At 43.4% G+C, this 21,677-nt stretch overlaps 4 protein-coding genes across 4 annotated transcripts; 2 read left to right on the top strand and 2 right to left on the bottom strand.

The window, feature by feature from the left end:
* Positions 1 to 4,125: 4,125 nt before the first annotated feature.
* On the top strand, positions 4,126 to 6,963 carry LOC147432468 (eukaryotic initiation factor 4A-III homolog B-like). Its single transcript, XM_086491590.1, has 9 exons — positions 4,126 to 4,384; positions 4,739 to 4,979; positions 5,062 to 5,252; positions 5,334 to 5,453; positions 5,558 to 5,707; positions 5,835 to 5,895; positions 5,982 to 6,061; positions 6,189 to 6,275; positions 6,373 to 6,963. Exons 3-9 carry the CDS (start codon positions 5,076 to 5,078, stop codon positions 6,499 to 6,501), a joined length of 804 nt encoding a protein of 267 aa, XP_086347716.1. The 5' UTR covers positions 4,126 to 4,384; positions 4,739 to 4,979; positions 5,062 to 5,075; the 3' UTR covers positions 6,502 to 6,963.
* LOC147432469 (eukaryotic initiation factor 4A-III homolog A-like) lies at positions 4,143 to 5,033 on the top strand. The gene is made up of 3 exons (XM_086491939.1): positions 4,143 to 4,208; positions 4,260 to 4,384; positions 4,739 to 5,033. Exons 1-3 carry the CDS (start codon positions 4,143 to 4,145, stop codon positions 5,031 to 5,033), a joined length of 486 nt encoding a protein of 161 aa, XP_086348065.1.
* Positions 6,964 to 10,254: 3,291 nt separating the features above from the next.
* Positions 10,255 to 12,464, bottom strand: LOC147432470 (uncharacterized). Its single transcript, XM_086491940.1, has 3 exons — positions 12,428 to 12,464; positions 11,309 to 12,070; positions 10,255 to 10,382 (listed from the first exon to the last, which is right to left on the bottom strand). The coding sequence occupies exons 1-3, from the start codon at positions 12,462 to 12,464 to the stop codon at positions 10,255 to 10,257; spliced, it is 927 nt and encodes a 308-aa protein (XP_086348066.1).
* A 2,275-nt stretch (positions 12,465 to 14,739) lies between these two features.
* LOC147432471 (uncharacterized) lies at positions 14,740 to 16,389 on the bottom strand. Its single transcript, XM_086491941.1, has 2 exons — positions 15,792 to 16,389; positions 14,740 to 14,867 (listed from the first exon to the last, which is right to left on the bottom strand). The coding sequence occupies exons 1-2, from the start codon at positions 16,387 to 16,389 to the stop codon at positions 14,740 to 14,742; spliced, it is 726 nt and encodes a 241-aa protein (XP_086348067.1).
* Between the last annotated feature and the right edge of the window lie 5,288 nt (positions 16,390 to 21,677).

The following is a 21,677-nucleotide window of genomic DNA, read 5'->3' on the forward strand; positions in this document are numbered from 1 at the left end:
AAAATACTTCAACATCTTCTTGATGGAAAAGAACCAATGCTTCAAGGAATCGCGCTTTACCGGCTACCATTGGCCTAGTAGTTGCTTGATGACTAGCAACGCATCTCCCTTCACCACTGACCTTGAAATGCCAAACTCTATGCACTACTTTAAACCCAAATGCAGAGGGAGATACTCCACCTCATTATTGGTGTGGACATGCTCTAGATCATATGCCTTCAAGAATATAGCTTTGCTGTGTGGGTCATGTATCACCACACCTCCTCTTGCCTTCTGCACTACCCTTCGATATGCTCCATCGAACCACATAGTAAAAGAATCTTCCAAGTCGGGTTCCTCCTTAGCTTCATCTTGTACCACTCTTGGATAGGCCGGCAAATCGATGGCCTTGCTGACAAGAATGTCTGCCAGGTGAGACCGACTCGTGTGATCTACCTTGAACTCGAACTCAAACTCCTGTAGCTCCAGCACCCACTTCATAATCCTCCTTCCTGACTTCAAATGTAGCACTACGTCTGGCAATAGATTATTAGCCATCAACACAAAAAACTTACGTACAATAAAATGGACTTTGAACTTCCTGCAAGCGAAGACTAGAGCCATCACCCACTGTTCCGCCTCGATGTAGGTAGCCTCTCCTGGGCTAATCACCCTTCTCTCAAAGTATATCGGCTTGTTGATTCTCCCTACCTTTTGGAGTAAAACTGCTCCAATAGAAACTGTGACCACTGTCATAGACACATAGAAGTCGTCCTCTCGATTGGGAGGACACACCGCTGGCAATTGACACGTCTTTGACTCTATCAAAAGCTTCCTGAGCTTCTCCATCCCACTCATAACCATGCACTTGCTGAGCCCTCTTTTGAAGAGGATGCACATATTGCGATAGCATCGAAAAGAAACGTGATAAATAGTTCAGCTTATGAACAAAATGAAGCCAAACCTTGAGCATTTGATGGCGGCTCTGATGGTGGCTCCATCAACACCAATGCCTTCACCTTCTCGGGATCATCCTCTATACCGTTTTGTGACATCACATGACCAACCAGCGACAACACATTTTTATTATGTTTCTTGAATTGAAAAGTGTGTATATGCATTGTATATAATGTGTTTATATTGTTTATTGTGCATTTTTTTAAAATTTGCATGCATGTTGATGTGAATATGTGTGTATGTGTGTATGCAACAAAAAGAGAATGATAGAGCACTCACATGCAGCCTATTTGAGCAAGAAACACTTGAAAAAATATCGTCAAACCTACAAAAACAAACACACACACACTATGTTACTCTCTCTCACACACACAAATGTAAATAAATCTACTACGAAACTTGTAAAGAAGCTTACGTTGTTGATGGGGAGCAATGTATGAGTGAAAATATCAAGTTCGGCAAGCGATGTGGTAGCAGATCTGAAGCAAGAGAGAAGGAGGAGGGCAAGAGAAGAAAAGGAAAACGAGTGAAATAAGTAGGAGAAACCGACCACAGGTATTGTTTTTGCCGAGCTTGCCAGTGCAGGCATCAGTTTGTGCATTGAAATGCTCGTTGAAGTAGGCGTCGATATAGGCATCTGAACCGGCCTCCGTATGTGCATCGGTATAGGCGTTGAAAATTTGTTTTTTTCTTTTTGAAATTTGATCTCTCTCTTGGGTTACCTACACATATATCGAGGCCGGCCATTGACGTCGATAATCTGACGTTAAAATTTAAGCGGTCTCTCGTAGTGATGACAATTATAACCTCTTTCTCTCCCTTGCATCCACCTTCACAGAATGCATTCCGTTGTTATTATGAAGCATTATGGGTGCAAGTGGAGCTAGCATTTTGTGTTGTGCATAGTGCGAGAATGCTTTGAAGAAGAGCTCCATAATTGTGCTCCTTGCTCAACACCTTTTCATGAAAGAGATCTCTTTGGCACCACTACGTAAAACCTTTCGGCATATGCGAAGAATGCATGGATGCAATCTCTCGGGTGAAATGTGTCATGTATTCTTCAAAAGCCTACGATACTAGAAGCAATAATAAAAATGATAAAATTAAACACCAAAAATTTGGCGTCCTATCCCACTCTTTCTTATTTGCACAACCCATTTGTTCGGGGGGTTCACCATTCAATACTCTCTATATAATGTCCATTCGCAGGGTATTAAACAAACCCCTCTTTTAACATGTGTGAATGAATAAAATGACCCCTTATTTAAGGAAATTTTTCAAAATTGAATAAAAAAACCCCTCATTTTAATGTATTTGTGTTAAAATTCTTAAATTTGTGAATTTTAAAACCCCTCCTTTCGAAATCACGTTATACATTTAACATGATTCCATAGTGCACCCCCCGAATCCATTTACAAGAGAATGAGAAAGGTTCTTGCAAAAATGTAGGCCATTTGCACATTGTTGTAAGATAGAGGTCGAAGAAACTAACATATGTGCTACCATCTAGTAAAATGTAGGCACCCTTCACTCTATCATGATGAAAATTGAAAAATGTGGGCTCCAAAGTGGCATTGAGGAAACAACACAAGGAGTACCTCCAAGGCGAGGTCGACGCTTTCTTTAACGAAGGGCTTTCTGGCTCATCACAAGGCAGGCCATCCCCAAGCTTGGAGGGTGTAGGTAGAAGACGAGGGGTTCCACTTGTAAAACATGTTTGACTGTGTTTTGCTATAACGGGATGAATTGCCTGCCTCAGTTTGTGAGAGCCAATCCAAAACGTGATGGATGGATGCCATGGAGGTTGCTCTTGTGGGCATATGCTAAGTCTGAGAAAGTCGTATCCATGCCGTGATAGAAGATGTCGTCCATGTTTGGCCGCTCATCTCTCACGGTGCTCACTAGTTCCTTTACGTGGAGGCGCATGCATAACTCTAGGATGGTGCTTCCTCTTCGTAGTTTCATGTTTATCCACATAGCCATTGTTTCATGTTTCAATATCATTTTTTAAATACTTTTTTGAAATTTTAAATAATGTTCTTTAATTTTTATTTACTAGCAAAACAGAGAGAAACACCAAAATTTGAATGTTTTAGTGCTAAAGTGGAGTTCGATAATCAGTGCGGTAATACACGCTGTAATATGAGCAATAATATCTATGGTAATACTTGAAATACAAAAAAATACCCCCTGTCCCCCTCTCTCTTCTTTGGCTAGCCCATTTTAGACTCTCTCTACAAACCGCGAAAAAATGTCACGGCAAACTTTTTGTGATTTTCATAGAGTCAATACTTTGAAAGCTTAGGTGTTTAGCTCGAGAAGGGATTTTACGTCACGTGGTCCTCTAAATTCGGACTTCCTTGATAGAGTAGTATATAAGTATAGATACTCTTAGTTTCATGTAATTCGAGCCAACCAACAGTGACAACCATATCAACTTTCCACTGCATAGTTTTCAAACTATGCCGGTTTCTGACAGTTACCCCCCGTCTCTCTCTCTCTCTCCCCCTCTCCTGTCTGCGCCCCTCTCTCTCTCTCTCTCTCTCTCTCTCTCTCTCTCTCTCTCTCTCTCTCTCCCTCCATTTTTGAGCAACCGTACCTGCCTCGCGTCAGATCTGTCGAGGCTTAGACAAAACTAACTAGGGTAAAGGGGCCATATTAATCATCTTTACCTTGGGGCTGGGTGGATTTCGTCTACGTTACTCCGTTTTGAGAAAGGAGGGGCGCGATTGATAGCGGCATGAAAGATCTACTTGCAGCATAAGCATCGACGTAATCGTCACTTCACAATTGAAAATCTAGTCCAAATAATGATGTCGTGCTTAACAAAAAAGAGGTCGAGTTGCGAAACCGGCCATACCCAGTTTTACGACTTCGCTGCCAATGCACATCGAGCGCGGATCCAACGGCGAAGGATTCCTTCCTAGCTGGGCTAACCGTTTGGCAACCCACGTTCAGTTGTCCTAAAGGTGGTGCTTGTGTATTGTTAAATTAAGGGTAGACAGGTCCATTCATTGGGACCGGTCTCGTTAGTCGCCCGCGTACCCTAAGCCTCGCGTGAGCATGTCCTTATCTCACCTTCAAATTTAAAATTTAGAGGTAAGGTTTATGTAGCGGCAATACTCGAAAATTTTGAGACTGCTGGCTGATTGCCCTATTTAAAAAGCTGGTGCGTGCGGAACGCTTTACTGTCTTTGTGAGCGACCATGGCTGCTGATGCACAAGCTCCTGACGTTTGCAGCACTTTCGACAGCATGGTCCTCCGCGATGAGGTTCTTCGTGGAATCTATGCATGCGGCTTCTAGAAACCCTCAGCGATTCAGGAGCGCGCCATCCCTCTCATCACCAATCACCATGCGGATGTCATCGCTCAGGCTCCGTCCGGAACTGGCAAGACTGCCTTGATTGCCCTTGCCGCCTGCCAGATCATTGACCCCACTGTCCGAGAGTAAGCTTCTCCTCTAGGCCTGTCGATCTTCTTAATTACTAATTGTTGCTCTAGGATTTAAATCTCTTTAAGATTTACGATATCCGTCGACTCAGTAACAGCTGCATACTTAAGAAAAGGGGGGGAGCATGTGTGTCTAAAAGATGGTTCTATGATGTCAGTTTGATTCGGCGTCTTGGACTTATCGCACGATTTATAAATGAGACTTAAATAAACAATACTAGGTTAATTTTGCCGAGTCTTTCATGTGACTTCTCTCTTTTATGGGTCTCAACGGTTTGTTGTTTTCCTGTTTTGAGCTTGGAGCTTGTCTGTTTCCATGCACATCTTTCTCGTCTAACTATTGAATTGCAGTGTGCAGGTTTTAATATTATCTCCCACGAGAGAGCTAGCATCTCAGACAGAGAAAGTTATATTAGTAATCGGCGAATTTATGAATGTGCAAGTTCATACTTGCATAGGTGGTAAAAACATTGGGAAGGATATCAAAAAGCTTGAGCATGGTGTCCATATTGTTTCTGGAACTCCGGGAAGGGTTTTTGACATGATAAAGAGGATGACTTTACGTACAGGAGCGGTAAAGCTTCTTGTTCTCGTAAGTGCCAGTTCAATTGTTTTTACAGTTACATATTCATGTGTCGAATACTGAAATTGACATTTTCTTCCTTTTGTGTAAGATGAAGCAGATGAAATGCTGAGCAGAAGAGGTTTCAAGGACCAGATTTTTGATGTCTATAGATATTTGCCATCCAATCTGCAGGTGGTTCTCTTATCTGCTACCTTACCACATGAAATTTTGGAGATGACCAACAAATTTATGACACATCCAACTCGCATTCTTGTCGAGCGCGATCAGTTGGCTCTTGAGGTAGGCTCTTGTGTGACGCTCCTGTGCCATGTCCTTTCTTGTAAATGCAAGATGTCATGCTAACCTTGCTTAATATTTTAGGGCATCAAACAATTTTTTGTTGCGTTTGAAAAAGAAGACTGGAAATTTGATACACTTTGTGATCTCTATGAAACACTCAATATCAGTCAAGCTGTGATCTTCTGCAATACAAAAAAGAAGGTTTAATGACATTTTCTATGTATTGCAAATTAAGTGAATCATCAAGCACAATTTTCTATTAACCCTGGCCTCTTGATTGTTGTTATGTGGACTGGCTTACAAAGAGGATGCGGTACAACAATTTTACAGTGTCCTTCATGCATGCTGGCATGCCTCAGAAAGAAAGAGATACAATCTTATCCGACTTTCGAGCAGGAAATACTCGCGTTCTTATCACTACCGATCTTTGGGCTCGAGGTTTAGACGTGCAACAGGTACTTGCTGCTTGGTCAATGCTAACTTGCTAGATTTCATGCAGTGTTTGAGTAATTAAGTACATTGCTTGAGCAGTGTCTGATGTTTGTCCACTGGCTGATGTAAATGCATGTTTTGCTTATGTAGGTCTCATTGGTTATCAACTATGACCTTCCAAACAATCGTGAACTGTACATACACCGGATAGGTCGTTCTGGTCGATTTGGACGCAAGGTTGGTCACTGCGAATGTGTTGTTTGGTAGCCAAACATTTTGAATGCTGGCATGCCTCAGAAAGAAAGAGATACAATCTTGTCCGACTTTCGAGCAGTATCACTACCGATCTTTGGGCTCGAGGTTTAGACGTGCAACAGGTACTTGCTGCTTGGTCAATGCTAACTAGCTAGATTTCATGCAGTGTTTGAGTAATTGAGTACATTGCTTGAGTAGTGTCTGATGTTTGTCCACTGGCTGACGTAAATGCATGTTTTGCTTATGTAGGTTTCATTGGTTATCAACTATGACCTTCCAAACAACCGTGAACTGTACATACACCGGATAGGTCGTTCTGGTCGATTTGGACGCAAGGTTGGTCGCTGCAAATGTGTTGTTTGGTAGCCAAACATTTTGAATGCATGGAATATTGCAATCTAACATCTTTTGACTACTTTGCATTTTGTGCCAGGGTGTTGCTATCAACTTTGTTAGGGGTGACGACATAAGGATACTTCGGGACAAAGAGCAGTATTACAGTATGCAGATTGATGAAATGCCTATGATTTGTTATGATGTTCTCCAGTGGCAGAGGCTTTAGACATAAGACAACAAATTATCACAAAGATTTAGATAGTAGATACGACACATGGCAAAGGCCAGTATTGGGGTACTTCTCCTTAGAAGGTGGGTTTCTGTCTTTGCTTGAGGCGGTTTATTTCCGTAGATGGAGAGGTCATGGAGTCTCCTTGGAGTTGGTTTATTTATTTTATCCCAGGTGACGTTTGTGCAGATCACGCTTCTTGACTCCAATTGATCATTACTTGCAACAGTACTCTTTGAGCTTTTGGTTAATCAGCACCCGCACCTCTGTTATACTAAGTTTGGGTGCAGTTAAACTCTCCCTTAAAAAACAAACAAACAAAAAAAGTGTGCAGACATGACTTCTTTCAAATTATGGGCTATAATATGTGCAAATTAAAGCAATGGCAAAGTGTTGGACAGATCTCGTTGCGAAGGAAACCGTTGGGTAGCGTTTATCCTCTAACAATGTAGAAGCATGCTAAGGTGTGCCATTAAATCAAGCTAGTCAGTCAAAGTTCTGCATCCAACAAAATTCATGTAAAGGATTCTAAAGTTTTGCCTAGGCTAGCTTTTTAAATTCTACTCATGAGTCATCAGGATCTTTTGCATGATATATAACATAATGGGATCCACCATGTGATAAGCGTGAAAAGTACAAGCTAGTAAGGAGCCTAGCTAGCTCTGTTTGTCGAGGACAAGATTTTTAGTACCACCTTATGCTGCGTTCAACCAGCTTGAAATGACCAAATTCGTTAGGTATTGTAGCGAGGTGGTTGTTAACTTGATTGTCTAAGAGAAGAATAGGTATGAAACCTCTCTCTCTCTCTCTCTCTCTCTCTCTCTCTCTCTCTCTCTCTCTCTCTCTCTCAGAAAACATTACATTTTAGGATAGGATGCAGTAACACCCCTCTGTGTGTTAGGCATGACAACATGACTAAGTCTCCTATCGATGGCATTTAAGCGATTAATTCGAATTTTTAACGTCTTCATCTCAGACCTTAAATCTGTTACATGCGCTTTCAAAGCTTCAACTTGCTCCTTCTGTTCTTTACAGGTCCTAATCTCAAACCCCAAACCTACTACATGTGCTTTCAGCGCTTCAACTTGGTCCTTGTGTTTTTTGAAGCATAAAGACAATCGTTGCACAACTTCATGCTCCAATTTTTTTTTTGAATATATAGAGTTTATGCTGGTTGATTTCTAAACGTGTAATTTCATCCTTGATACCCAGCAATGCTATAATCACATCTACTCAAAAGGTGATGTAGTCTTCTTCACCTTGAACTTGTTTGCAGACCTTTTGTAAGAAGTTTTTTCACGTTGCATTCACAAAATCCATGAATGATTTGTAAACGCTTTGAGGACCCTTCATTAGGAGATTTGGGAGGTCTTTTTGAGGGCGCCTTTTAGAAGAGAGGAAAAACCTTTTAAATTATTGAAAGAAGATCTTACGTTGGATAGAAAAATAGATTGATATTAAGAAAAATATAAAAAAGGTGTCAGTGGTCCTTGAAAACGGGTGCTTTGTCATTCAATGCGAATGTCTTTTTCATGAGGTAGACATTCATTTAATATGGCTTTCGTCATCATTGAAATTTTAAAAAATCACAAAACTGTCAATTGGTGTTGGAATTTGAAGCTTTTGACACCGTCTATGCGGCCGGAACGTCCATAAAACAAAAAATGCCTATTACTTGTCTCAATCTGACACCCGGAGAAAGAAAAATTGCCAAAAAATCTCTAGAAAAAAGGGAATTTGGATCATGGCACGCGAGTGACCTTCTGAAGAATTGTAGATGACCCTTTGTGCGCCTTGATCCAACTTTTTTATTTTTTGTTTCATGGCGTGTAGAGGGCTATTTGGAATTTTCCAGATGGACCCTCGCGCACCGTGAAGCAAAATCTTCTTTTTAGGGGTATTTTGACAACTTCTCCCTGTTTGGCTGTCAGATTGAGGCAAGTAGATAGACATTTTTTAAGTTTTTGACCATTTTGTACGCATTGGCGTTCTCAAAAACTTTAAATTCTAACATCAACTAATAATTTTGTGATTTTTTTAATTTCAATGATGACAAAAGCTATAGTGAATGAGCGTTGTGTACTTCATGAAAACGACACAAGCATTGAATTAAAAAGTGACACTCTCTCTCTCTCTCTCTCTCTCTCTCTTCTGGCACACACACACACACACACACACACACACACACACACACACACACATCAGAGCCGGTTCAATGTAGGAGTTGTTGACATGTGCCACCCACTTTAGAGTTCCAACCTAGAGGAGTAGGGTCCATATGTAAAGTTGGGTGATCTTGAGGACATCCACTATTTCCTCCATGGTCACTGCACCCTAGTTCCAAGTGTAAAATTAGAAAAGGAGAAAAAAACCAAATGAGAGATTGGTGTCCAGAAAGGTAATTACAAGAAATTTAGCATCATCATTGCCAGACATGTGCTTGTTTTACTACACAATCTACTAAGTGTAGCTGGAATCAATTGGATCAATTCCTTATCCGAGATTAGGAGAAGAAGGTGGGGGACAAAGTTTGGTACTTATGCAGGTTAGTTGTGAGGTGCGATTGGGCACGAGCTCAACCTGTATAATCTCACGAAGACCTGTACGCCATATCCAGGATTGCATGCTTGCTTCTCATCATAATAAGGTAGATATCATAGCACTCTGGTGCAAGGATTAGTACATGTAGAAGGTAGAAGGGGCTAGATTAGTGCATGCCATAGTACGCGATAGCTAGCAATGTTTGCCACTTCTATTGTGATTGGCAATAGGTAATGTATTTTGTGTGTTTGAGAGATCTCTCTCAAGTAATTAGAAGACATTCAACATCATCATTGCCAAACATGTGCTTGTTTCACTACACAATCTATTGAGTGTAGCTGGAATCAATTGGATTCACTAATTCAATTCCCTATAGGAGATTAGGAGAAGAACGTGGGGGCAAAGTTGCGAAATTATGCAGGTCAGTTGTGAGGTGCAATCGGGCAAGAGCTCAAGTTGTATAATTTCACGAAGCCTTGCATGCGATATTGAGGAATGCATGCCTGTTTGTCATCATAATAAGGTAGATATCGTAGCACTCTATTGCGAGGATTAGTACAAATATAAGGTAGGAGGGGCTACATTAGTGCATGACATAGTGTGTTTGAGATCTCTCTCTCTCTCTCTCTCTCTCTCTCTCTCTCTCTCTCATGTCATATGACCAAGCTATTAGCAATGAACATGGTCTAACTCACTAATAGATTCGCCCATGAGTTATGTATTAATTGCAAGAGCTAGACGCAGGAGCATAAAGCTCTGTGAAGGGCGACCGATCAGCTCTCTCTTTGTGCATGCCCTGAAGCCTCTAGTTAGCATTCCTCCAAGGAGGTGCAGGCTTCTAATCAATGTAGCCACCTCCTCACCATCCATGTCCAACATCCCCCCAGGTGCTCTCCTTTTAGCACAATATGCGGGCGCATCGCATGCACTTCGACACAGCCCCAGAAAAAACTGAGCACAATAAACATTGAAATAATGCAAGCAAATTGCAACAGTAGGTCGAGGTTTTGCATGTCAACAAAAAAGTCTAGCTGTGCGCAGGCAACAGTGCTCAATGGAAGAGGAGAGGGAGCTTGCATGTATGAAAGAGAGTTGGTACGTTCTTCACAGATAAAAGATGTACTCAAATATGAAATTTGCAGAAGGCCCTTTGCGAGGACGTTGATGGGTCTCTCTCTCTCTCTCTCGTTTGCACATGCCTTGAAGCCTCTAATTAGCATTCAACGCTGATGGCTTAGCATTCAACGCTGGTGGTTGAGGTTTCTCTCGAGGGCAGCCACTCATCTGCAGGTCAGTCGCACTGCAAGTTCGACTCGGCTGCTGGAGCATTACCCTGGCTATCAGGAGCATCCACACATCAAAGTTGCGAGAAGAAATAAAGTTTTGCTATTGCCATGCAGCTATATATTCCGCCTTGGTCTCCCACTCCAATCTGTAGCGTCCACCCCGGCCATCTCTGGGCTCTTGTACCCATCCCGCCTCACCTCGCAATTGCCAAAGCCCTCAACCTAAGTGTTGTGTAGCAAATAACTCCATTCCCATGCTTTCCAGTCGCAAGCCCTGCTCTCTTATACCCACCGCCGGATTGACGCCTCCGAGACTCTTTCTCCGCATGCAAGCTGATACTAGTGTGGGAGTGAAAGGACACAGGCCTCCCACTATTAGAGGCGCAGAGGGTGTGTGTTATGTGAGAGATTCCATTAGTGTGTGTGTGTGTGTTACACAGAGAAGGAGAAGAGAGAGAGGTAGAGAGAGAGAGACAGTACTATATGCAGATAGGTGGTTAGGCGGGTATTGAATTGCGATGATATGTGTGGATACATAGGGTAGTTAAATAGGATGATGATGAGTGATACGAACGGGTGCTCGTACTCTTTGGGTTCTCGAAGCATGATAGCTGGCATATTTTTAATTTATTATAACATCCCCCTCTTAACTGAATGCCGAGAGAGAGAGATGTTGATTACATCTCAATCCTAATACAAGTGCATGTAGGAGTGCCTATATGAGATGGTTGTGCTTTCTATTTTTGTGATTTCTTTGCAATTAGTGCAAGAAGGAGAAAACAAATGTTATCGGGGATCAATCAAGAAAGTGTTGAAGGTAAAAATTTGATGGTGAGGTTTCATATTTCATCGTGGCTTCAGATGCATCAAGCACTCGAGAGAAAGCTTTGAGTATCATGGATGAAGAGCTACACTTATTCCCCCCTTTCGTACATGACACAAGCCAACAAAAATGATCAATTGTGCTAGCCGCATACATTCAGCAGCAAGGAGGCACGTCAGTGAAACCAAGGAAGCATTGTCCATTTTATTTCCGAAGAACTGTTCTTGTTCAAGTGCTTCATCCGTATCCTTGACCATCGAAAGACCGATTGCATCAGCAAATGGATCGTCATGCCAGTGATATTGAGTTCCAAAATTGCGGCACAAGGTTGGTTTTCGATCGTGAGAAGCACGCGAGCAATATTTGCAGAAGGGGACTCTGGCATAGCATTCGAAAACATCCAGCTTAGAGATTTGTAATGCCACATTTGCATTGAGGCCATCATCGATAGCTCCTTGGAGACGATTACCATATAGGCCATCTTGTGTGTAACCGCACTCTAACTGGTTCATCTGCAAATCAGAGGTGTTATCATTCTCTGCAAGGTTAGCCAAGGAAGTGGCTATGAGGTCATCACCTTTGGTGACTTGCAGGGGTACAGATCTACATGAATGCAGACCTATTGTAGTCATGTCATCGCCATCATCAATAGTGGCGGCATCTCTGATTGCATGCTGGACAGCAGGTGACGTTGCCAGAGCAATTGCGGCAGCAAGGTCGACCCCATTTTCTTGATTTACGTGCTCCAATAGGCATTCAACAAGCTTGGTGATAATTTGTCCCTCATCATGGGCTGCAGTTGGGAAAACTTCATCTACATGTCTGGCATGGTCATCATTGGTGGCATCTGTGGCTACATCAGGGTTGACGGCAGTGCAGCTTGCAGGGTTGGTGTCACTTGTGGTTGCCACATTGGCTGCAGATCAGTTGGAGGTTGCACAGGCGGCAAATAAGAAATTGGCCGCATCAATTGCTGTGGCAGCATTGACGTTAGCAAGGGCATCGAATTTGGCCATCGATCCATCAACTGATAATTTTGTGATTTTTTTAATTTCAATGATGACAAAAGCTATAGTGAATGAGCGTTGTGTACTTCATGAAAACGACACAAACATTGAATTAAAAAGTGACCGTTTTCAAGGGTTTTGAAAAGTTAGGTTCATTTTTTAGAGTGTTCAGTTGTCTTTTTGGACGTACGCAACAAGTCCAAGTATATTTTAAGAACATTTTCTAGAGAGAGAAATAGAATTTCTTAGGAGGCCCTCCAAATGACCTCCAAAGTTTCCTAATGGCAATTCAATTGCCCCCATGATTTTGCCAACTGCCTTTCCGCTTGCACGCTATTGCACTCTGGAGGTGTATGCATGAGGACTTCATTTAACGATCATGATCTCCTTGAGAAACATTTTCAGAGCCAGAAGAAGACGCATCAATTAATTGCAATTGATCATGAAAATGTATGTTAGTACCAAGATATATGGTTAATTATAAGTAGAAACAAATTACGATGAAGTGGAACAACCTCGGTCTATAGAGAGAGAGAGAGAGAGAGAGAGAGAGAGAGAGAGAGAGAGAGAAACTTGTCATTGATAGTCATTATAGATGCATAGAACTTAGAGGTGTCTTAGAACATGAGTCACACATGAACAATAATTTTAGGTTGAGACATGTATAAGCCGTTTTTACATCTCTCTCTCTCTCTCTTGTTTGAGAGTCCTAGCAATATCATACCCTACTTGAGAGCACAAATTTTGATTACATTCAAACTTGCTTCCCTAACATTTTCACTCTGAACCACTTCTTACATACCTCTGTGCTAGCTATTTCATGGACTCTTAGTTGCCATCCTCATATCCGCAACCGTGAAGCATCAAGAGATATTTATCAGCTCAACATAGAGCATGTGACATGTTTCATTTAGTCTCATGGGCTATATTTGACCTTTGAGGGGGATAACGTGATCTCTCTCTCTCTCTCTCTCTCTCTCTCTCTCTCTCTCTCTCTCTCTCTTCTGGCACACACACACACACACACACACACAGACACACACACATCAGAGCCGGTTCAATGTAGGAGTTGTTGACATGTGCCACCCACTTTAGAGTTCCAACCTAGAGGAGTAGGGTCCATAGGTAAAGTTGGGTGATCTTGAGGACACCCACAATTTCCTCCATGGTCACTGCACCCTAGTTCCAAGTGTAAAATTAGAAAAGGAGAAAAAAACCAAATGAGACATTGGTGTCCAGAAAGGTAATTAGAAGAAATTTAGCATCATCATTGCCAGACATGTGCTTGTTTTACTACACAATCTACTAAGTGTAGCTGGAATCAATTGGATCAATTCCTTATACGAGATTAGGAGAAGAAGGTGGGGGACAAAGTTTGGTACTTATGCAGGTCAGTAGTGAGGTGCGATTGGGCAAGAGCTCAACCTGTATAATCTCACGAAGGCCTGTACGCCATATCGAGGATTGCATGCTTGCTTCTCATCATAATAAGGTAGATATCATAGCACTCTGGTGCAAGGATTAGTACATGTAGAAGGTAGAAGGGGCTAGATTAGTGCATGCCATAGTACGCGATAGCTAGTAATGTTTGCCACTTCTATTGTGATTGGCAATAGGTAATGTATTTTGTGTGTTTGAGAGATCTCTCTCAAGTAATTAGAAGACATTCAACATCATCATTGCCAAACATGTGCTTGTTTCACTACACAATCTATTGAGTGTAGCTGGAATCAATTGGATTCAATAATTCAATTCCCTATAGGAGATTAGGAGAAGAACGTGGTGGCAAAGTTGCGAAATTATGCAGGTCAGTTGTGAGGTGCAATCGGGCAAGAGCTCAAGTTGTATAATTTCACGAAGCCTTGCATGCGATATTGAGGAATGCATGCCTGTTTGTCATCATAATAAGGTAGATATCGTAGCACTCTATTGCGAGGATTAGTACAAATATAAGGTAGGAGGGGCTACATTAGTGCATGACATAGTGTGTTTGAGATCTCTCTCTCTCTCTCTCTCTCATGTCATATGACCAAGCTATTAGCAATGAACATGGTCTAACTCACTAATAGATTCGCCCATGAGTTATGTACTAATTGCAAGAGCTAGACGCAGGAGCATAAAGCTCTGTGAAGGGCGACCGATCAGCTCTCTCTTTGTGCATGCCCTGAAGCCTCTAGTTAGCATTCCTCCAAGGAGGTGCAGGCTTCTAATCAATGTAGCCACCTCCTCACCATCCATGTCCAACATCCCCCCAGGTGCTCTCCTTTTAGCACAATATGCGGGCGCATCGCATGCACTTCGACACAGCCCCAGAAAAAACTGAGCACAATAAACATTGAAATAATGCAAGCAAATTGCAACAGTAGCTCGAGGTTTTGCATGTCAACAAAAAAAGTCTAGCTGTGCGCAGGCAACAGTGCTCAATGGAAGAGGAGAGGGAGCTTGCATGTATGAAAGAGAGTTGGGACGTTCTTCACAGATAAAAGATGTACTCAAATATGAAATTTGCAGAAGGCCCTTTGCGAGGACGTTGATGGGTCTCTCTCTCTCTCTCTCGTTTGCACATGCCTTGAAGCCTCTAATTAGCATTCAACGCTGATGGCTTAGCATTCAACGCTGGTGGTTGAGGTTTCTCTCGAGGGCAGCCACTCATCTGCAGGTCAGTCGCACTGCAAGTTCGACTCGGCTGCTGGAGCATTACCCTGGCTATCAGGAGCATCCACACATCAAAGTTGAGAGAAGAAATAAAGTTTTGCTATTGCCATGCAGCTATATATTCCGCCTTGGTCTCCCACTCCAATCTGTAGCGTCCACCCCGGCCATCTCTGGGCTCTTGTACCCATCCCGCCTCACCTCGCAATTGCCAAAGCCCTCAACCTAAGTGTTGTGTAGCAAATAACTCCATTCCCATGCTTTCCAGTCGCAAGCCCTGCTCTCTTATACCCACCGCCGGATTGACGCCTCCGAGACTCTTTCTCCGCATGCAAGCTGATACTAGTGTGGGAGTGAAAGGACAGAGGCCTCCACTATTAGAGGCGCAGAGGGTGTGTGTTATGTGAGAGATTCCATTAGTGTGTGTGTGTGTTACACAGAGAAGGAGAAGAGAGAGAGGTAGAGAGAGAGAGAGACAGTACTATATGCAGATAGGTGGTTAGGCGGGTATTGAATTGCGATGATATGTGTGGATACATAGGGTAGTTAAATAGGATGATGATGAGTGATACGACCGGGTCTCGTACTCTTTGGGTTCTCGAGGCATGATAGTTGGCATATTTTTATTTTATTATAACATCCCCCTCTTAACTGAATGCCGAGAGAGAGAGATGTTGATTACATCTCAATCCTAATACAAGTGCATGTAGGAGTGCCTATATGAGATGGTTGTGCTTTCTATTTTTGTGATTTCTTTGCAATTAGTGCAAGAAGGAGAAAACAAATGTTATCGGGGATCAATCAAGAAAGTGTTGAAGGTAAAAATTTGATGGTGAGGTTTCATATTTCATCGTGGCTTCAGATGCATCAAGCACTCGAGAGAAAGCTTTGAGTATCGTGGATGAAGAGCTACACTTATTCCCCCCTTTCGTACACGACACGAGCCAGCAAAAATGATCAATTGTGATAGCCGCATACATTCAGCAGCAAGGAGGCATGTCAGTGAAACCAAGGAAGCATTGTCAATTTCATTTCGGGAGAACTGTTCTTGTTCAGGTGCTCCATCCGTATCCTGAACCATCGAAAGACCGATTGCATCAGCAAATGGATCGTCATGCCAGTGATATTGAGTTCCAAAATTGCGGCACAAGGTTGGTTTTCGATCGTGAGAAGCACGCGAGCAATATTTGCAGAAGGGGACTCTGTCATAGCAATCGAAAACATCCAGCTTAGAGATTTGTAATGCCACATTTGCATTGAGGCCATCATCGATAGCTCCTTGGAGACAGCTACCGTATATGCCATCGTCTTGTGTGTAACCGTACTCTAACTGGTTCATCTGCAAATCAGAGGTGTTATCATTCTCTGCAAGGTTAGCCAAGGAAGTGGCTATGAGGTCATCACCTTTGGTGACTTGCAGGGGTACAGATCTACATGAATGCAGACCTATTGTAGTCATGTCATCGCCATCATCAATAGTGGCGGCATCTCTGATTGCATGCTGGACAGCAGGTGACGTTGCAGGAGCAATTGCGGCAGCAAGGTCGACCCCATTTTCTTGATTTACGTGCTCCATGAGGCATTCAACAAGCTTGGTGATAATTTCTCCCTCATCATGGGCTGCAGTTGGGAAAACTTCATCTACATGTCTGGCATGGTCATCATTGGTAGCATCTGTGGCTACATCAGGGTTGACGGCAGTGCAGCTTGCAGGGTTGGTGTCACTTGTGGTTGCCACATTGGCTGCAGATCAGTTGGAGGTTGGACAGGCGGCAAATAAGAAATTGGCCGCATCAATTGCTGTGGCAGCAGTGACGTTAGCAAGGGCATCTGGTTTGGCCATCGATTCAGAAGCACCTTGGACATCATGCGAGATAGTTGCATTTGCGACAACAGCATTTGTGGCAGGAGTGAACGCCACGTCATCTTTTACAACAAGGATGAGAGCCGCATTTTCTACAGCATCTTGAAGTGTAGCGCCATGTTTGAGGGCTTCTCAAGCAGCGTGGGCAACAGGTTCGATGACTTCTGGCCGGTTCTTGGCTTGCTTCAAGCATTGCACTGCATCATGGCAGCAAGAGTGCGTATTGCAATCTGCTTCAGGAGATTCGGATTCGTCCGTACATGTCGGCCATGCTGCATCATGTCCTGGGGGTGTGCTTGTAGGTATGGTGAAAGGGACCCAAGCGCCCTTCTTTAGAAGCGTAAAATCTTTCAAACAAGGTGAGGATGCACTCGGGAGAATGGTACGCAGGGTTTGCAGGTGGGCATCCGACGTCGGGATTTATCTGAGCAACACAAACAGGGGCTTGCAGAGTCGCTAATTTACGAGGGGCTGCATTGTCGCCTTCAACAGCACTGCAGAGGGTGTGATTAGAGGAATCATTGTCATTGCCAACAGTGGGCAAGAATTGCAGGGCTCTCTCATTGCGTGTAGGCTGCGGGTCCCACACCGAAATATGGCGATTGTACCACGTGGGAGTGAAAGTCCAGGAGGCCTCCCACTATCAGAGGCACATAGGGTGTGCATTATGTGAGAGATTCCATTAGTGTGTGTGTGTGTGTATTACACAGAGAAGAAGAAGAGAGAGAAGGTAGAGAGAGAGAGAGACAATACATGCAGATAGGTGGTTAGGCGGGTATTGAATTGCAATGATATGTCTGGATACATAGGGTAGTTAATTGGGATGATGATGAATGATTTGAACGGGTGCTCGTACCCTTTGGGTTCTCGAGGCATGATAGGTGACATATTTTTATTTTATTCTAACAACTCCACATTGCAACCCTTTCTATACCAGGAAAGCTCGTGCCTCGTCTAGCTGTAGAGAACATAATGTATTGCAGTTGATAGCCCTACGTGCGTGTGTGTGTGTGTGTGTGTGTGTGTGTGTGTGTGTGAGAGAGAGAGAGAGAGAGAGAGAGAGAGAGAGAGAGAGAGAGAGTACATTGGAGTTGTAGGCTAGCAACAATAGCACAATTCACTGAACGTCAGTTTATAGCATCTCTCAAGGTAAGGTAATTTGAAGGTTCAGCAATGCTCAAGGCGTTTTCTTGCAAGGCCAACTCCTCATCCAGCTTTCTTACCAGATCTAGCTTTTGAAGACACGTGACAGCCTGAATACTTATCTCCTTCATAGGTAGTATAGTGTGAGTAGTGTTTGGGTTGCATGGAATCTATATATTGGACACACTAGCATTTAATAATCCCCAAGTCACTCTCAGTCTATTTCTCAATCTGAAGATCCTCCTGGTAACCATAAAGGCAATCACAACTTGTTCAATTAAGCACAACCCTCTCTTAAAGAGGGTAAGGGCTTTCTTCCCCAATAACGATGCAAGAGATTTTCTAAAACCGAAACTCCAAAAACAAGATGTCATAATAATCAGTATCTAATTTTCCTAAATGATTTTCTCATGTTAAACTGATCATTTAATATGGGGAAGTGCAAGGGGAGAAAAAGCTAGAATATTGGTTAAGTTAGCGGACCGGCCACAATAGGGATTCAAAGGAGGGAAAATATGGATCCAAAGGGGGGGCCATCTACAAAAGAGCTATGTGCAACAATGGGCTCCAAAGAACGTAGGGTTCATCCCATTAAGACTTCCAAAATGCTAACGTTCCAAAATTCAAAGTTTGTGTCCAAAGGTCAAAAGCGTAGGGAAATCGGATGCTTGGTGTGTGTCCCAAAAGTCTTCAACCATCCCTACATAGGAGGGGGCGAGCCCTAGAAGTAGGAGATGAGAGAGAAACTCACTCACACACACACAAGCTCCCTTTACACAAAGGGAATGAGGGACACATGTCAGTTCCCTAGCCCAGATGCCCACAAGGTGTACTCAATTCCTATTGGATGGCCTTGGAGGTGGACTAATGATAATAAGATAGAGTAAATCTAGTTTAATTAATTTTAAAACACTTAATAAAAGAACCAATAAGAATTAAGCTCTCTAGAAGACTATTGGACAGTCTCTCGATGGGTCCAATGAGCATTCAGCAGCCGAATGGCTTGCCTGATTCTTATTGGCCAGGAGGCAAAGGGGTCCAATGAGAGTTTAGTTTAATTAAGTAATTACCTAAAGCTCTCATAAAAGGGAAAAGGGGGACACATGTCAGAAGACTATCACTTATGCTGCTTAATTTCCATTGGCTAGGCCTGGGGAGGTCCAATGAGGTGTGAGGATGAGCAAATAGCAAGGGGGGTCGACCAAGAGAGAGAGGGGGCTGATTTTTGCAAGGCATTATCACACACATACTCACACAATCTCATGTGTGAAGCAAGAAGACTCTGTCTCTCCTTCTCAAGCTTTAATGGAAACCTTACCACCTACTCCAAGCTTGTGAGAAGGGAGGCCTACACCAACAACTCTTGGCTTTGTGATGCAAATCCAACCAAGAGCCAAGCTCTAATGCATGCTCATCTCCTCTACCATGCAAACTACTAAGCTAAGTTATGTTAATATGAGTGATTATGTGAGGAGATGTCATCTTTCTCATAATAATACTCCTTCTTCCTCTCAATCTACTCTCATACCCCGCTAGCTCTCACCATCTTAGAAGGTGTGTGAGGTCTTGGGTCTGAGACCATGAGGGAATTGATGTTGTGTTTAGTGAGTGTTGTGCTTAGTGCTTGACGTTTCCATCTTCATGGCACTAGCTAGTATTGAAGGAACACAAAGAATTGTATTGTAAAATGTCTCTCTTGATGGGAGAAACCATAATACAAAGCCTTTTGGAGGGGGGACCGGCTCCATGCAAATCCGGTCCTCAACTGTTGTCAATTGATTAATTTCTCTCTCTTTTGAAGTATTGTTCATGCTAGAAAAAACTAGGTGTTATGATTTTTGTTGCTCTCTCCACCCAAGCACTCTTGCTAATGTCATTAGGAATCTATTCTAATAAAATGCTCACTATGCACTACAAGAGGTTGTGTGCTCTTGTGACGCTCTTAGCGACGGAAATACACTGGGTTTTTATAACCCCCGGCGTCGCTATAACCGTCGCTAAAAGCGTCGCTACAAGAGCGTCGCTATATGCGTCGCTATAGGCGTCGCTATATAGCGACGCTCATAGCGACGCCTATAGCGACGCAGATAGCGACGCTCTCACAGAAGAGTATAGCGACGCATATAGCGACGCTACAGAGCCATAAATAGCGACGCTTATAGCGATGCCTGAGAGAATATTTTTTTGGTGGCAGGGCATTGAATGCCCTGCCACCCATCAACCATATTGTACTTGATTCACTTTTTAAAAAAAGTGCAAAGGTAAATAATAGACCCAAAATAGTCACCCACAAGACGCATTGTTTGCAAAATTGACAATTGTACACATCATAGACAAACTGAATTGATTGGCAAATGTAATAATGACAATTGTACAACATCATAAGCATAAAGAATTGATTGGCAAAAGGAATTGCGGTGACAAATGTAATAATATACATGGTTCAAAAAGACGTATAAAATCCGTCTCATGATACATAAGCTATGAGAAACCCTAAACTAATGCTATCTAGCTACGGCTAAACTGACGTCGTCTAATCAGACGTCTCATCGCGTCCAAGCGGCGTATCTGTCGGATTCTGCAAAAAAAGACAATAAGACAGTTTTCAGTAAATATAAACATATAACGACATTTATAAAACAATACAAAAAATAAAAAAGAGTAAACCCTAATACTAACCATGCCGCCGCGAGAACTGAGAATGTCCATCAGGGCGTTTAAGCCCTTCCTGCCTGCGTACTCGCGCTCGTACGGTGTGGGATCACGTCCTGTCATCGACCACTGTCAAAACATACAAAGATTTCATTATGTTAGAACTAAAAAACTCATAAACCCTAAACTATCGAACATGCATAAAGAGCAATGTGAAAAGACTTACAAAATCGGCCTCAAATGATGCCCATCCACTGCTCCCCAAGTGGTGCGAGCTCCCTGCCTCTACTCGCGCTCTGGCTGCATCCTTTTGTTGCTTCCACTTGTCGGGATTCTCGCGCGCTGCTTTCTTCGCATTCTTCCAATCTTCTTTGGCCAGCCAATCTGGCCTATTCCACCCATTCTTGATTGCTTTTTGCACTTCGGAACGCTTGTGTTTGCAGTATTCGCGCATTCGAATCTTCATCAGGTCTTCATTGAAGCGCTGATCCCGTGTTGGAACGGGAAACTCATCATGAAGTATGCTGATGACTCTGTTTTTTAAATCACTTGGTACTTCACTCCATTTGTTTAGTATATAGTGTCTAAACAGCTGAGAGCAAAGACCACGCATGCGCGAGATCACCTTCTTGCCGTCATCATCCATGATGATGCCGCCGCTGATGTCGACGGAGTAAGGCAAGCCCTCTGGCCGGGGACGCGTGAACCTGGGTGTCCCGGCAGGGGTCTCTAGCGGCGTGTCGATGGGGGTACGGACGTCAGGTGTCTCCATCGGCGTCTGGGCGCCGAAGCGAGGAGTGTCGAGTGGGGTGGCTCCTGGCGGAGTAGGTAGAGGTGTGTAGCTTCTAGGAACAGTCAGCCGTGCAAAACCTGGCGTAGACGGCGATGCTGTGGCTGGTGTGGGGGCGGGCAAAGAAGGGGAGGGTAAAGAGCCTCGTCGAACACGAGGCGGTGTGGAGGCATCGGTGGCGGAATCCCCACAACAACCGCCACCGCCACCACTAGAGCGCCGGTGTCTAGACGAGTGTGACGCTCGTCTCGTCGACGCCGAAGCTTCGGAGCGCGCCGAATGCTCCGAAAGAGAGGGAGATGCGGATGGTGTAGGAACGCGCGATGATGCGCCAGAGCGATGACGCTCCACGTACCACTGTCTCTGCTGCGGTGACAAAGAAGAAAGAAACTCCTCATCATCCATACCTGCATTA

This window comes from Adiantum capillus-veneris, chromosome 20, assembly GCF_014529385.1.
Source record: "Adiantum capillus-veneris isolate H3 chromosome 20, ASM1452938v2, whole genome shotgun sequence".
Lineage (NCBI taxonomy): Eukaryota > Viridiplantae > Streptophyta > Polypodiopsida > Polypodiales > Pteridaceae > Adiantum > Adiantum capillus-veneris.

Excerpts from the sequence above, each read along its gene's own strand:
- LOC147432469 (XM_086491939.1), top strand. The coding sequence starts at position 4,143 with ATGGCTGCTGATGCACAAGCTCCTGACGTTTGCAGCACTTTCGACAGC. Across the intron at positions 4,209-4,259 it reads GCATGGTCCTCCGCGATGAG|GAGCGCGCCATCCCTCTCAT; the intron begins GTTCTTCGTGGA and ends TCAGCGATTCAG. Across the intron at positions 4,385-4,738 it reads ATTGACCCCACTGTCCGAGA|TGTGCAGGTTTTAATATTAT; the intron begins GTAAGCTTCTCC and ends ATTGAATTGCAG.
- LOC147432468 (XM_086491590.1), top strand. The coding sequence starts at position 5,076 with ATGCTGAGCAGAAGAGGTTTCAAGGACCAGATTTTTGATGTCTATAGA. Across the intron at positions 5,253-5,333 it reads GCGATCAGTTGGCTCTTGAG|GGCATCAAACAATTTTTTGT; the intron begins GTAGGCTCTTGT and ends TTAATATTTTAG. Across the intron at positions 6,062-6,188 it reads GAGGTTTAGACGTGCAACAG|GTTTCATTGGTTATCAACTA; the intron begins GTACTTGCTGCT and ends TTGCTTATGTAG.
- LOC147432470 (XM_086491940.1), bottom strand. The coding sequence starts at position 12,464 with ATGGGGGCAATTGAATTGCCATTAGGAAACTTTGGAG. Across the intron at positions 12,071-12,427 it reads GCCATTAGGAAACTTTGGAG|CCAATGTGGCAACCACAAGT; the intron begins GTCATTTGGAGG and ends ACTGATCTGCAG. Across the intron at positions 10,383-11,308 it reads GTGCCTCCTTGCTGCTGAAT|CCAGGGTAATGCTCCAGCAG; the intron begins GTATGCGGCTAG and ends TGCTCCTGATAG.
- LOC147432471 (XM_086491941.1), bottom strand. The coding sequence starts at position 16,389 with ATGGAGCACGTAAATCAAGAAAATGGGGTCGACCTTGCTGCCGCAATT. Across the intron at positions 14,868-15,791 it reads ATGCCTCCTTGCTGCTGAAT|CCAGGGTAATGCTCCAGCAG; the intron begins GTATGCGGCTAT and ends TGCTCCTGATAG.